This window comes from Trichosurus vulpecula, chromosome 2 (assembly GCF_011100635.1).
Source record: "Trichosurus vulpecula isolate mTriVul1 chromosome 2, mTriVul1.pri, whole genome shotgun sequence".
In the NCBI taxonomy this organism is placed as follows: domain Eukaryota; kingdom Metazoa; phylum Chordata; class Mammalia; order Diprotodontia; family Phalangeridae; genus Trichosurus; species Trichosurus vulpecula.
The window spans coordinates 291,433,198-291,450,229 of record NC_050574.1 but is presented as its reverse complement, the minus strand read 5'-3'; the positions used below and the strand labels follow the sequence as shown (position 1 = coordinate 291,450,229).

Genomic DNA, 17,032 nt, shown 5'->3' with positions numbered 1-17,032 from the left:
CTAAGGTCACCCAATTGTATCAGAGCCAGGATTCAAACCCAGGTTCTCTGACTCCAAACTCAGAGCTCTTTCTTTTTGTTGCTCCTGGTTGTTGTTGAGCAGAGGCTAGGTGAATAGATCACCAGGCCTGGAGTCAAGAAGACTCATATTCCTGGGTTAAAATCTGGCTGTGTGACCCTGGGTAAGTTGCTAAATCTTGTTTGCCTCAGTTTCCTCATTTGTAAAATGAGCTGGAGAAAGAAACGCAACCACTCTAGTATCTACCACCTAATAGTCCCACTTACCCTCCCTGCAATTTTCTGGACCAACGTGCCTCTCCCTAGCCATTATTATGCTATGTGCATTATTTATCCAAAAGTGGTACAATGAATGGAGTGTCAGGCTTGGAGTCAGGAAGACTCATCTTCCTGAGTTCAAATCCAACCTCAGATACTCACTAGCTGTGTGACCCAGGGGGTCTTTACTCTGTTTTCCTCAGTTTCCTCATTTATAAAATGAGCTGGAGAAGGAAATGGCAAACTACTCTGGAATCTTTGCCAAGACAACCCCGAATGGGTTCACAAAGAATTGGATTTGACCAAAATGACTCAAAAACAACAACAACCAGCAGCAACAAAAAGAAAGAGCTCTGAGTTTGGAGTCAGAGAACCTGGGTTTGAATCCTGGCTCTGACACAATTGGGTGACCTTAGGCCTCTATATCTGTTTCCCTACCCCTTTTTTTCTTCCTATCTCTTCCTCCTCCTGCCCCATACTTCATCTTCTCTGGGTCAAGGTTTCCCTGCCTTCCCAGATGACAATTAGGAAATCTAATAAAGTTATTATACTCATGAGCACATGACAAGTTGTAAGAAATATTCATCTTCCTCACCCATTCCTAGTTCCTGGGCCACATTATCACAAGGACGTTCTGGATAGAGCAGATATTTTGCCTATTATATTTCAATATTCCAAGGATCTGTGATTGCGTCAGTGCAAGTCTTCCCAATGTTGATTCCAACTCTAGTAACTCTACTCACCGATGGATGTTTTTTGTGAGTTTCTACAGTGAAAAATGAACGTGTCACCCTGCACTCAACATCATGAACTGCTCGCTCCGTAGGCATCTCAAACTTAATATGTCCAGAGTAGAACTCATTAACTTTGACCAAAACCTTTGGGGGGGACAGTGAAATGATCCTTCCTTCTACCACCCTTTTGAATATGGCTTTGAAATCTAGAAGTAATCCTCGACTTTTCCTTCTCCCTCACATCCAGTCAGGTGCCACATCTGGCAGCAATTACCTCCACAAAATATCCTGTGTCTCCTCCTCCCTTCAGTAACGTGGCCACCACACTAGTCTGTGTCCTTACTACCTTTCACCTACACTATTGCAATAGTGGCTCCAAATCAGCTTCTGACCTCTCTGTGTTCAGCTTCCCCTTCAATCTAGCTTCCACACAGCTCCTAATTTGCTATTCCTAATGAGTGGGTCTGACCATGTTCTACCACAACTCAAGAAGTTTTAGTGGCTCCCTCTTGCCCCTCAGAAAGGGATTCTTAACCTTTTAATGTGTGATGGACCCCCTTGGCAGTCTGGTGAAGCTTCTATAACCCTTCCCATTAAAACTCATAAAATAAAATACATAGGCTCAGATTTGTTCTGGCCCGCTTATCAATACAAGTATCACAAATGCTCAGATTTCTTAAGAGTCTAACCAATATGGCGGATCTTTAATAAATGTTTTCTTTGGCTGAAAGAAGACTTGGGTCGAATTCATTTGAGCAAGGCCTAGCATGTCACTATTTCGGGGTCCCAGCACTCCTAAACTTCAACATTTTGGTTCCCTTAGACCAGGGCACTGGTAACTTCTCCCTTCTGCAGCCAGGACTAGAAGGTATGTAAGCCTCCCCATCTCTCTATCCTTTCTTGCCCTCCAAGCACCTTGGAGGTACTTTTCAGTCCTGACCTCTCAGGCCCCATTAGGTCAGATAGGTACAAGGCTGTCTAGTACTCAGCCTGATGCTCTCGGGAAAAAAAAAATAGCTTGCAAAAAAAACCACAACAATTACATTGAAATTAGGCTGTAATTTTTTTCCTGTCCAAATATATAGATTCCCTGAAACCTCTCTATGGGGCCCATTCATCCTGGGTCAAGAACCACTGCCTCATATAAAATACAAACTTCTATTTGGTGCTTAAATTCCTTCACAATTTGGTTCCAGACTTGCTGCATATTACCCTCTTCCACACATGCTATATTCCAGCTAAATTGGCCTCCTTGCAAATTCTGTCTTATGTTTCTGTACCTTTACATAGGCTGTCCCCTTTACTGAGAAACCTCTTCCTCCTCCCCTCTTCCTCATGGAATTCTTGACTCCTTTCAGAACTCAGGTAAAGCACCACCTCCTATAGGAAAGGAAGCAGATTGTAATTCCTTCTGTTTTAGTGACTCCTCCTTCCATTCTGAAATTTACTTTTTATTTACTGCAGACAAGGACCAACTTTTGCCTTTTTTTGTATCCCCAACACTTAGCAGTGTTTGGCACATAGAAGGTACTTAATAAATGTTCATTGATCGATAGATCGTACCTACATTTTGTATTTAGTTTTCTTTGTACATTTTGTCTTCCTAGTCCCCCCATCCTCCACCCCTACACTATAGAATATAAGCTTCTTGAAAGCAGGGACTGAAGTATTTATGGTGATCCTCTGCACACAATTTGGTTGTAAGTTTTTGTGGTCTCCTGGAACCACATACATTGTGTAATGGATAGTCACTGCACTTGGATAGGGTTGCAAATCCTGCCTCAAACGCTAATTGGCTGTATAATTCTAGGAAAATCAATTAAACTGTCTCAGGCTTGACTCTCTAAATCTAACATTGAATTTTTGTTTCTCCATTCCTAGAGACTAGCACAATGACTGACACATAGTAGGTACTTAAAGTAATAAATAATAATAGCTAATAAATAATAGTGATGTCTATAGTGCCTACTATGTGCCAGTTATCATACTATCCACTTAACAAATATTATCTCATTTGATCCTCACAACAACCCCGGGAGATATGTGTTCTTGTTATCTCCATCTTAGGGTTGAAGAAATTGAGGCAAACAGGGGTTAGGTGACTTGCCAAAAGTTACACAGCTATTTAAGTGTCTGAGGTTGGATTTGAATTCAGGTGTTCCTGACTTCAGGCCCAACATTTTATCCACTGCCTGACCTAGCTGCCTCTGTGCTAAAGGAAGAGATTTTTATGTTAACTCAGAAATACATTGAAGACTTGTATTTTCATTGATGTGGAGACACCTTCCAGGGACATAGTTCAAAATTTGTTTACAATATTTAGTCTTAGAAGGTTCCCTGTGGCTCGTAGGGTTACCTGTTTTAACCATAATCACTCAGTAGGTGTCAGAGGCACAAGATGAACCCAGGTTTTTCTGACTTCAAGTCCAACACTCTATCCATTATGCTAAGATGCCCCATTAACTTAAATCAATGAAATTAATATACAAACCAGTATAGGGGGTTGGTCTATACTTTCTCTGGCATTATTATTTTTGATTATTTAATATAACGTGTCTATTGGCAAAATTACATTCTAAGATTACCAAAAAATTGACTCTCCTCCCTTAAATGGCTGCAACCCATTGTAGGATATACCTTTAATCTTTTATGGTTTACATTAAGGTACCAGAAATCATTCCTTGAGGAAATTCTCTAAGATGGAATACCTCACTGTGTGTGCTTAGGCCTGACCTTGTCTAGCATGTTTATGCTGGATCCCCTTGCAATCCAAATCTGGCAAAAATGTAGACCCAGATTTCAGAATATAGGTCTGAATGTGCTGGTAGTCTTTTAAGGGAGAAGAACTATTTTACTTCACCTTAGAATATAACTTTTTCCAAAGACATGTTTTGCATTTTTTTAAATTCATGCCAGATCTGTATGTGGGAGTAGCTGACCTTTCAGATGCCTTAGGTTTAGTGAAGAGAGCACTGGTCTCAGTAAGGCGAACCAGGTTCATTCAGAGCTCAACCGCTATCCTATGTGATCTTGGGCAACACACTTAACTTTTAATGCAGTGAATTTTTAAAATATTGGGCCTGTAGTCCAGGAGACCAAAGTTCAAGTCCGGCCTAGACACTCACTAACTGTGTGATACTAGGCAAATCTATTAACTTTTGTTTGCCTTAATCTCCTCAACTGTAAATTGGGGATAATAAGGACAGTGCCTGGCACATAATAGTCACCATATAAATTGTGAGTTTAAATCCAGCCTCAGACATTTATTAGCTGTATGATCCTGGACAAGTCACTTAACCTTGTCCGCCTCAGTTTCCTCATCTATAAAATGATCCGGAGAAGGAAATGGCAAACTATTCCAGTATTTTTGCCAAGAAAATCCCAAAAGGGGTCACACAGAGTCAAACTTGACTGAAACAACTGAACGAGAACAACAACAAAATCCTCCTCCTCTTCCCCTCCCCACCCTCATATGCTAATCTGTAAAATGGAGACAACCATGCCTATCCCTAAAATTCATAATGATAATGTAAAATGTCAAGCAGACACACATTAAGGTATTCTAACTACTTCAGATGTAAAGCATTTGTCATGCCTAGCCAATGCAATACTACCAACAATTATTTAATATTTGAGATATGTTGGATAATGTGTCATTGTTATATAGTTGATAACAGTCACAACAGTTCACTGATGGCAATACAGGTAGGATAGCTGTCTTGGGGGGAAAAGTTTATACAGCATACAAGAAAAAGCACTAGACTTAGAGTTAGAAAACCCATATTCAGATCCCAGCTCTTCTCTTTATCTGGGTGACCTTGAACAAATTACTGAACCTTCTTTATGCTTCAGTTACCTAATTTGTCGAATGAGGTCATTGGACTCCATGACCTCCAAGTTCCCTTCCGGTCTGAAATGTGGTGTTTTTTATTTACAGTTGCTCAATTAGGATAATTATTTGTTATTTAACTAAATTCACTTCTACAAACATTTAAGAAAAAAATCTTATTTTTAAGACATTATGCTAGGCAGACACAAAGATTAATTAAGAAATAAGACCACATACCTGGCCTCAGAGAGCTTGTAGTCCAGTAGAAGAAATAAAATTAAGTACATAAATTGTATATAGATTGGGACACTAAATGTAGAAGAGAAGTACAAAGTGGCATAAGAGATGAGAGGTGAGAAATAAAGATCTGTGACAAGTACTACCTCTTCTTACACCATCAGTCAATAAGCATTTAGTAAAACCTATTTTTCCATCCTCTTCATTTTGCATATATAAAGAACCAGAGGAACAAATTAGTTCACTGTGTCTATACATCCAAACACACATACAGCAGCCACCCTCCCTCTTCTTTCCCATCATGGTTACCCCTACTTCTAATCGAGACCCTCCCATACCTCTAGTCAAATGGGAGAGTCCAATTTAAAGGGAAATTAAGGGATATTTTCTTGTCCAGAAATGAAGTGATATAAAGACAAAGGGCATCAATAAAATGTATTTTTAAAAAGCAAATGTCTCTGGCTCAAAAAAACCAAAAACAACCCAAATGGCCAAGGGAATTAAAGACACTAAGAATGCTATAACACACTACAGACTTATTTTTCAACTAATACCTGAGAATGTTTTGATATTTTGCAAACACCTCACCAGTTTGTTCTACCAACTAATTTTTGCTGAGGAAAAAAAAGTGGTGACATGTCAAACTAGGCTAGGTCATCACATCATGTACTGGGTTTTTGGAATATATTATCTCTATGCTTTTTGTGTCACTTTATTTTTCAGTCTGTATCACCTTTTCTGAAACTTGAAATTTTCTCTTAGACACATTTCAATTTCTTCTGAATCTCTAAATACAATCTTTTTCAATTCCTTAGTTATGACTGCTTTTCCTAACACCAGTCACAGCACCATGAAAAGAATGGCCTCTGAGATGTACAGAACATAAAAGAGCCTAAATTCAAAGTGTAGATAATGCTTTATATGGGACCTAAAATGCCTACTGCTCATACATTTGGGTCATCTGAACTAGAGACTTTGAAATGATCTAGTTAAAATAACAGGGATGATATCACAAGTGCTTAGTTTAATTGTATCATTAGAAGCATCATACTTTATATTTTGTGGGGGGCAGGAGGGCTAGGGAGAAGACACTAACTCATTTAGTTTCAAGGGCCAAAAACAAACACATGTCAAAGGCATGACTACTAACAAACACATCAAAGGATTTTGTTTCTCAGGATGCTTGGTCCCAGGGCACAAGTGTTCACTGGAGAAAAGCAAGGACTATATTTCCTGTGAAGTTTTGTACACAGAGGACATGCTTGATTGGGAGAAGCAAAGGACCTTTAATAACGGCAATGCAGTTGGGGGGGTGATTTATTTTTTCATAACGAGAAGAATATTCAACAAAGATATATAGGGCCTTCCAACTTTATCCAAATGATTACAATTCTCCTGCCTGAGTTGCCCATTGTGGTCTATCAGCCAAGCATTGGAAGCTACCTGGAGTGCCTTGTGGCTCTTTTATATTCAGAATACCAGGATACCAGGATATCAATGATATCAATAGTCTGGCCCTTTACGTCCTCTGAGCCAATCAGGTTTGGAGGATAGTTTTGAATTCAGGATTTTACTTTTATTTGCAGGAGAAATTGTGGAGAAATGTACGTTACTAGAGAGCCTTAGGTGGAGAAACCATCTTAGCCATCATAGAAACCGTAAAGATGCAGCATCATGTGAGATTACTGTCCCTAAATGTTTTCAGGAACTGGATAATCAGTTGGGTAGCACTGAGAGTATAGAGGATTGAGTACATGAAGTTCCTAACTTCCAAAAGGAGGAAGAGAAAGCTTCTAGCTTTTTGTTAGAATTGGAAAAACCATTTCAAAAGGCAACACTCAAAATGGGGCAGTGATTATAGAATGCAGCAGGTTGACAATAATAGCAGCTGGCATTCATATAGTACTTTGAGGTTTGCAAAGCATTTGATATACATTCTCTCATTTGATCCTTACCACAATTCTGTGAGGTAAGTTGTTATTATTGCTATTTTGGGGGTGAAGAAAGATGCTGAGAGAAGTTAAGCGACTTGTCCAGGGTCACACAGCCAGTTAGCATCTAAGGCTGGATTTGAACTCACATCTTGCTGACTCCAAGTTCAGTGCTTTAACCCCTGGTCTACATGGCTGCCTCATGTGACAAAACAATATGGTTTTCCCTAATGCTGTAAGAGTAACGAGAACATCCTCCCAGTTACTCAGAGTTGTTCTGATTGATCAAGGAGGTAGAAATGATCCTGATCAAGAAGAAAAAGAACATTCTGAGGTAACAAAAGTTGATCCTGCGTAGCCCCAGTCCCCTGAGGTTTGGACCACTGAGATCAGAGCCTCAATGAAGAAACCTGGACCAATCCTGCTAAAAAGAAGTCACCATAGGTCAAGACCAGATACATTGGGACACCCACATTCATTTTCATTTAGGACACAAAGAAGACCTCTTTGCTCTCAAATATTTCCTCAATACAGCCTGAAATGTACCAAAAGGCATATTTATGAGTAAGACGCCTCTTTAAAAAGCAACTTTCTCTAAAAGGCTTAAAAGGGTGTCTCAGTTACTCCAGAGTCAAGGTGATATAGAACAGAGGAATCAAACTCTGGCCAGCCCACAGCATTGTGATTTCTATGGAATTTAGGCCCATAATACACTTCACTGAAAGTGAAGCTGGAACTATGACAGAGTAAAATGTAACTGGAAGATATTTAACAAAATAAATAAAAATACAGGCATGGCTCAAAAAAAAAAAAAGAAAGACCAGACACATTGGGAACACAGCACCTGCAAAGGCAGAAAAAGACTTTACTACCACTATGGAACAAGGCAGCTAGGGCCTGGAGTCAGGAAGACCTGATTTTTTTTCAAATCTAGCCTCACATACTTACTAGCTATGTGACCCTGGGCAAGTCACTTAAATTATGCCTGCCTGTTTCCTCAGGTGTAGGATGGAAATCATGATAGCGCCATGCGTGGCATATAGTAAGTGCTTAATAAATGCTTCTCTTCTCTTCCTATGAGCTAGACACACTGAAGAAGGGGAATTGAACATGGTTTAATCAGAAGCTTCAGTTTTCCAGATTAGCATCAAGATATGGAGACAGGTTCAAGCATAAGACCATAAAGAAAGCCAATATTGCCCTACCAACATTTTCTGAGGTCCTTTCCACATGGCTCATAGGACCCCATCCAACAGTGACAGTAATAATGGGAACATAGCATGTCTCACTATGTTGGCAATGGATCCTTGCAATGGCAAGTGAAGTAGGACTTTTTGTCGTCTTTTGTTTTGGAGCGCTTTTCAATTGAACCAGGGGTCTTTGATGAGCTGCTTAAGTCATAGGAAGCCTTAGGTCAATATGGGCTTGAGTTGAATCAATGAGAAGATAAGCATTATGGCCTAGGGATGTTCAAATCTGATAAACATTTCTGGAGTTGGCTAGAATCAATTCCATTCTATTCAAAATATCATCAGAGTACTGCAGGTAGACAGCTGAGGTTCATTTTCTAAATACCCTGACAAATCTTACAGAACAGAAGTTTACTGGAAGATAGAGTACAGATATGAGGCAGCTAATGGCACATTGCATAGAACACTGGGGTTGGAGTCAGGAAGATCTGAATTCTAATCCAACCTCAGAAACTTTCTGTCTGTATGACCTTGGGCAAGTCATTTAGCCTATGTTGGCCACTGGAGAAGGAAATAGTAAACCACTCCAGTATCTTTGCCAAGAAAACTCCACAGACAGAGTTTTGATGGGGTCATGAAGAGTCGGACACAACAAAACAACAAAGAGGACAGTGCTGGTAGAGAATATCAAGGAGGCACTTAAACTCCTACTCAGAAGTTTGACCCTGGAGACCCTCCATTGGCTAAGAAAAAGAAGGATCATCTGAGGAAGAGGCCCCTTAATGCTTCCCTCCACCTGTACTTTGTGTTTGCAGCCCTGCTACCTGATATCCTTCACAGGGATCTATAGATGGCTGAGTGTTAAACTGGATAAAGCACTGGGCCTAGAGTGATGAAGACCTGAGTTCAAATGTGACCTCAGACACTTACTAGCTGTGTGACCCTGGGCAAGTCACTAAACCCTGTTTGCCTCAGTTTCCTCATCTGTAAAATGAGCCAGAGAAGGAAGTGGCAAACCACTCCAGTATCTCTGCCAAGAAAATCCCAAATGGGCCCATGAAGAGTCGGACACAGCTGAAATGACTGAACAGCAAAAAATAGTATCTACCTGCCAGGATCCTTGTAAGGAGAAAAATAAGATAACATTTGTAAAACATTTTGCAAAGCTCAAAGCACCATATAAATACTAGCTGTTATTGGACACAACTCTAATATGGATATTTTATACAGAACTATATACCTGTATGTAGCCTACATACTGAGATATTAGGCACATGACTATGCTACATCTATGTTTTAAAAAAAGGATGATGTTGTAGGCTGAGCCTTACTCAGGCCAGTGCCCCCAGTACGAGGCACTTCTAGTGACTCTAGTCATTTATGATCAATATCAGAATGAAATGAGACAATCATATTAACAACAGTTAAAAAAAGATTCACAACAAAGTACTTACTCTTTACTAAAGGCAATGAGGTGGAGGGGGGTGGAGACTTATTTAACCACAACAAGAGAAGAACATTGAACAAGGATATGCATTAAGGACATCTCAAGTTAATTTAGTGGACTATAGCTCCCCTGCCAAAGTTGCCCATTGTGGTCCATCAGCCAAACGGCTGAATAAGCTCTTGGTGGCTCTTCTGCAGTCAGATGACCAGGAAGGGATATCAATAGCCTCATCCTTTAGTCTCCTAAGGATGCTTTTAATGCCTATTAGGGAAAAGCTAGCCTAACTTACACTGCAAATGGGGTAGCATGTGTACTGTGTGTATGTGTGTGTATAACATATATATGTATGTATATACATATATAAAAATCCATATGTGTATAGAAAAATAGAAAAATATTTAGATATAGGTATGTAGGATGTATTCATAGATATAGATAGGCAGCTTGGTGGCACAGTGGATAGAGTACAGGGCCTGGAGTCAGGAAGACTTATCTTCCTGAGTTCATATCTGGCCTCGGACACTTACTAGCTGTGTGACCCTGGACAAATCTCTTAACCCTGTTTGCCTCAGTTTTCTCATTTATAAAACAAGCTGGAGAAGGAAATGGCAAACCACTCCAGCATCTTTACCCAGAAAACCCCAAAAAGTCATTACAGAAAGTCAGACACAACTGAAAAACAACTAAACAACAAAAATAGCAACATACATAGACAGATATATAGATATAACCGGTATACCATCCTATGACTGAAATTTTTTAATTAAGTATGTAAACAGCATGCCTGATAGGAAAAGCCTCTATTTCCTGGCATACTTAGGCCTAGAGTACAAGGATGCACTGAAAGAGAATAAGGACTCTATTTCCCATGATATCATGTACCCATGACACAACTATTAGTTAGGGAGAAACAAACTTTTGAAAAGGAAGAAGAGAGTCATGAGCGAAAATGGGGATAATGATGGCAGAGTCTGAAATTTTCCTGAGACCCTATAGAGCGAGGAAAGAAAACATCTAGGGTAGTCTGTAATTGCAGATTTACTAGATAAATGAGCAAATTGCAGGAATCGTGTACACTGCAGTGCCCAACCCCTTGTCTCTGGCTGCAGAGAGACTTTGCCCAAGCCTTCCCTATAAGAGGTGTAAGCCTATAGAGGTAATTAAAGACCCAACTACTGGGAAAGAGGAGTGGATATGAAGAGACTTTTCAATGGAAACATGCACAGTGACTGTTTTCTGTTCCTTTACTATGTATTTCTACCCTAAATATCTACCATATATTTTCAATGCTTTTTCTGGCCTGGGCCTACTGGTATGGTTAGCCATTAAATACATGGAATGCAATTAACTTTGGATGTTCCCAGAATTATCTCAGTGGGATCAACAAGCCATGGAAGTGATTTGTTGAAGAGAATCCCTATGCAAAAGATCTGGACCTGTATGAGCCCAGAGTTATTTTAAAACGTGCACTACTTTAAAAAAAAAACAAGTTTTTTTTTTTAATATTTAGCGCTAGAGATAAGGGAGTAGTGTATACCCTTCATGCTTAGCTAGAACAATTGCGAGGATAAAAGAATAAGAATCCTTTGGGGGGAAAATTCGGCATTCTATTTCCCTGTATTTTATTCAACATTTTTTGTGGGGGAAGGGGAGATACAGGCGTGGCAGTAGTTTTCCATTCCAGAAGAAGAAATGTAACATTTTTAAGTTAACCCACCTAATCGTCATCAGGCTTTAATGTGAAATCTCTATTCCCTAACAAATGCTTTTTCCAACCTTATTTCCCTATGCTACATCTAATAAAGTCCTCCCTAAACAAAAGAGATTTCCTCAATATATCTTTATATTTATTTCCTCAAACACACAAATAATAAAGCCACAATGGCTTTATTAGGCATGGAAGTGCTTGAATAGCCATTATGCTCCTTCCCAGTTCAAACATCTTTCATCCTCTTTACACATGTAAATTATAATGTCTGATCCATAGAGTCTAACACAACCACCACAATCAAATCATCCTTGGGGGACAAGAGACAGGCTTGTTTATCTGATTTCAGCTGGAAAAGGCGGGGAGGAGTCCAGAAATAAGAATTTCTCTTGATTAGATTTCTAACTCCTTCATAAATGTTTATACTCTCTAATGCATTGTAGCCTACTTTTAAATGTTTGCTGCTGGAGCCAAGGAATGGTATGCATTTCTAATATAAAACCAATTCAAGTAGTATATGCCAAGTTTTACAGGGAGCATTTGGTCAAATTCTAATAATCCCTCTTGGGAGCTAACACCAACTTCCAGCAGCAGGTCCGACACTGCTGATTAGAACAACACACATGCTGGAGCAGCTTCTAGAAAGCATAATTTCCTTCCCTCCACTACCCCCATAGCCACCCCACCCCCATCCACATATTGTATATACACACTCAGTTCTGGGGAATGTGAATTCAGACATTTTGGATGATATACGTCATTTACAACCTAGGTCTTTCTGTTAAGGTGATAAAGTAATCTCAAAAGGGAAATAAATTGTTCTCTTCCTCCTGTGTGTAAACACACACACACACACACACACACACACACACACACACACACACACACACACAGAGTTTCTATATAGAGACTGAGCTCCAACGTGTCACTGCTTAAGCACATGAATCTCTTAATAATGAATAAAAACATCCACTGTGCACGGTTCTCATTATGGCAAGGATTTGAAAAAGAAATTCATGCCATGGAATTTTTAAATGAAAAACATGATTTTCTGTACGCAGAGGAAATTCCATTTTCTTTAATTATTTGTTCTTGATTGAAATTAATGTTTTCTTTTAGTAGATACCACAAACTAGGGAAGCATACTATAAGAATCTTGTTTTTTTAAGCAGAGGAAAAGCTGAAATTTTCACACAACACCACACCAAAATATATATTGGTACCAATAAGGAAAGTGAGAGAAAATACCATACAATGTTTCATTCATCTGTCTGTATTAGGTTCAAGAGATGAATGCCAAGGATATGTATTTGTCATATTTGTCATCCAAGACTGAAAACAATCCATCAACAGAGTATTTTTTCCTTCTTCAACTGATAACAACCATATATTTTCATATGTATACATTCTGATTAGCACCAAAGACTCCACTGATTTCTTAACGATCACCTTTCTCTACTGAAAAGAATAACATATCTTTTCTTTATATTACTAGATTGTAAAGACCATGACTACACCACAGATCTACTAAAGTGTTCCAGATCATCTTGAACTAAAAGAAAAGGGGGTGCCCCCCAATATAAGCATTTTTAAAAGTCTAATGTTTATGCATGGCTTCACAATTCATCCAATACTCACTAAAGGCAGCCACTGCCAGTGCCAAGGTAACAAAGATGGAGAACCACGATACCCATAACGCCTTTTTTCTGTAGTTCTGAGCTTCATGAGGTTTTAGTCTTGTGCTGCTTTCTAATAAACCTGACAAGAAAAATGAAGAAAAAAATTAATAAACAGGGAACTCGCTCATTTCTCTCTCAAGAAACCTATAACCAGATTCAGCAACGTCTAATCAATTCTTGAATGTAAATTTGGCAACTTGGTAGTTATATTACTTCTTTCAGGTAGTGAGGTCATTAAAACCAATCTTAAAGACTGATTATGATAATGCTACCCTTTATAGATGAAGATAGTGTTGAAGCTCCACTTTTAAGAAGCTATTTTCTCTCAATTATTTTTTCCAGGAGTGGGAGTTATTTCAAATTCATCTATCCACCTGATATACTGGGTAAGAGTTATCTAGCACTAACTGTACTGCAAAGCAATGAACCAGTGACAAAATCTCTGTTTTTCCATAATCTCAACAGCCAAAACCCTCAAAATTTGAGAGATTTTTCCCTTTTCTTCATTCTTTTCTTCACATAACTAAGTGCCTGGTAGCTCTCCAATAAATTTAACAAAATAAACTTCAGAAAACAAAAGTAAAAAACAGTAGATATTGGGAATTTTTCTGGAAAATGTTTAAGCTTCCACAAATCAATAGGCTTACAGAATACAGAAAAAGAAAACTGCCTTTGTAGAAAAGATTCCACCCAATTTCCTACATTCAACATTCATGATACCATACATTGTGAACATCTTTTATCATTGATAAGACTGAAGTATAAGTACCTAAAATCTGAATCAAAGATTATATTCACTATAGCTTCAGTGGTCATTGTATTCTATTATGCTCGAATTCTCTGAAAATTCATCACCCATACAAGTCTCTGTTATCCAAAAGCTCAATTCCCAGCCATTCTAGGTAAAATGGGATTTTTACCGAATCTATGAAGTAGTAGTTGAATGCACTCCAGTGCCTTAGTAACCAGTCAGAATTAAGAAAACTATCCCAGATGCCTAATATATAAGCAAAAAGGCCCTGACATATTCTGTTTTCTAATAAATAGGCTCAGAAATGAAATATTTGTTTCACAAATCACATGCATCACATAGTATTTAAATGTATGGGAATCAATTAGCCCGTGATCTCCTACATCTTCATTTCATCCAAGGAAGTAGGAATCATGGGAATTCTACTTCTTTCCCAGTGTCCAGCACATGATAGGCATTGACCAAATGCTTGTTTATTGACCAATTGATTTCAAAGTGATAAGTTATTAAACAAGGCAAGGAGGGAGAATGTCAGAAAAGAACCAGGCCACACCTCTGGGAGTTTAACTTTCTAAAGCCAGTCAGCTTATTGTGTCTAAAAGCGAACCATATTAAAGCAGATAGGTACATTTAGAAGTGGTAAATATAAACACTGCCACTATTATCCCTAGACTGCCTCTAATAAACCCACTTTAATACAAGAGATCTTTTCTCTTATCAAATCTTGCCCTGGGTAAATGTAATCTTAATTTCAAATACAGCACCTCTCTTTGTCTAATCTTTCCTAAATTGTAGAAAATTACCTCTTCTTACCTGAATTTTACTATCCCATTCATATAAACATTAGCTATGATTACCCAGGCTGAAATGAAAACCTCAGAGATTTTTGTTGTTCTTCCTCTCACTCTTCCTGCTCCTAACCCCTACAAGATTTCTCTATGCTACCCTAGATGACAAAATTTAAAAAAAAAAACTTTCATCCTTGCCACTGGATTATCACCACTGTATAAAACTGGATTGAATATTGACTTCATAAACCTCTGAAGCATTGTCATAGGGTAAACGCTTTTGACAATGACAATGCTTCAGAGGCTTATCTGCTGAATGGGAGGATAAGGTTTCCTTTTAGAAAAGGATTTAAAATTCAGGGAGGAACTATGAAGATTTGAGCTTTCTATTTAGCCCCATAACATTTATCCTCATTATGATGAGTTTACCCACTGCCAACAACATGCCGGGCATCAGATACAACATAAGTTTCTTCTCCCACATCAGTCAGCCAACATTTGCCTGGAGGAATTTCTAGGAATTAGAAGGTATCTTTCCAACTTAGTATCATTGGTCTACCCACCCACTCACCCACAATGAAGCTGCAAATGGCCTCTATAGTCAATCAAAGTATAATTTTTTTTTCATCTCATGAACCAGCTCCTTATTCTCTCCCCAGTTAGAGTAACTGCTGTGAAAACAGTCCTAGAACTGATCTGCCTTCTTTGTTTCTATCAATCCCTTCCCAATTCCACTTTCAAAAAATGATTTGAGATTCCATCCTGAGAACACAACTGAGTGAAGAACATGCTAACCCAGCAGTGAGCTACAAAATGCATAGAAAAGCAAGAGATATTCCCAACTTAAAAATACCTGATTTACAAAAGACCCACCTATACCAATCCCTACTAGACTAGCCAAAAAAAAATGTTCAGCCATATTTCCTACATATTTTCATTTTTCTTGACTACCAACCTAATATTTTATAGGTTGGGAATTCATTTGGGAATGGGTTGTCATTCAAATACCAGTGTAAATCAGTCCAATCTAACTTCTTTCTTCTTAACATCTAAGTCAGTGCTAAGATGAATTTAAGGGAGCGTCATAGGCAAGGACTAGTGGGGAACATTTTGGCAGGTAGAACAGGAGTAGTTAGGTACACAAAGAAACTTCACCCATTTCAGAGCTTCATCTAAATCTAGCTCTGATCTAAGAAAAAGGGAAATAGCTAACATGAATATATCACTTTAGGGTTTGTATACTGCTTTACATACATATACATATATATATATGTATATGTATATATATATATGTATACATATATATATACATATATATATATTATTGGTAGAACTTAAATGCAAGTCTTCCTTATTCCAAGTTCTTCCACAAAGCCACCTAGGTGCCTCTGAGAGACTTCCTTCTTCAAGGAAATATGTGCCTGCTCCTCTTCCTCTCCTAGTTCAACTATAATGTGAGTTCCCCTAAATGAATTTTTGGGGCTAGTGTAAGAATCACATCATCATCCATTTCTAAACAACTGACTCCCAGTCAGCCCATTCTATGCTTGGAGCTCTGAATAAAAGGACTGGAGTAGCAGCATAGACTAGAGTCAGAGGGAGAAGATTATAGAGTCACAGGGGCAAGATGGGATCTCAAGGAAACTGAGGCCCAGGGAGAGTCAGTGATTTTTGCTGAAGGTCATACAGGGACTGAGTGTTGAAGGCAATATTGAAATCCAAGTCCTGTGACTATAGAGCCAGTTGTCTTTCCAGAGACAGTGTGTGGCAGCAGCAAATCCAGATGATTCCAATTGCCCCAATACCAGCAAGTAGTTAAACCATTGTGAAGCAAGTAGTTTAAATCAGGGTCACGATAAACAGCCAGACTTGCCACACATTCCCTGTTCTAACTGAATGCCAAAAAACCCAGAAATAAGGTATTCTGAGGCCTTCTTCAGATCAATCTAAAGTAGTAATAATAACATGCAATTTCTTAATAATCTCACATTTATATACTGCTTTAGGGCATAAAAATCACTTTCCTAATAGCAACCCTATGAAGTAAATAGTGCAAGTATTATACCCACTTTAAAATGAAGAGCCTGAAACCAAGGGAGGTAAAAAAAAAAAAAAAGGGTGCTTGCCCTAAGTCACACAGCCAATAAGTAACTTAGATAAGATTTGAATCCTGATCTTCTGGTTCCAGGTCTTGTATTCTTTCCATTATGCCATGCTGCTTCATTTTAAGAAATGAAGGCAGAAATACTGCAATAACCTTTCCAAGATAAAAATATGCTTTGTTTTACAAAAAATGAATTCTTCAACTTAAGCTCTTTGTTATCCAGGATACGGAACACAAATGGGGTTTGGCTTTTTCCTGCTTTTTCTTCCCTTAAGGAACCTCACCTGCTTTGTATTTACTTTACCTTTCAGTTTCAAAAAGCAAGTGAACAGCATCTTGTGGCAATGAAACCAGTTATA

At 38.6% G+C, this 17,032-nt stretch overlaps 1 protein-coding gene across 2 annotated transcripts in view; it reads right to left on the bottom strand.

The window, feature by feature from the left end:
- TMEM163 (transmembrane protein 163) overlaps positions 1–17,032 on the bottom strand; it is a 411,947-nt gene that overhangs the window by 256,564 nt on the left and 138,351 nt on the right. For both annotated transcript variants that reach the window (XM_036744571.1, XM_036744570.1), the window contains exon 2: positions 12,990–13,109. In XM_036744571.1, coding sequence (XP_036600466.1) covers positions 12,990–13,109 — 120 coding nt within the window. The remainder of the gene's footprint in view (positions 1–12,989; positions 13,110–17,032) is intronic.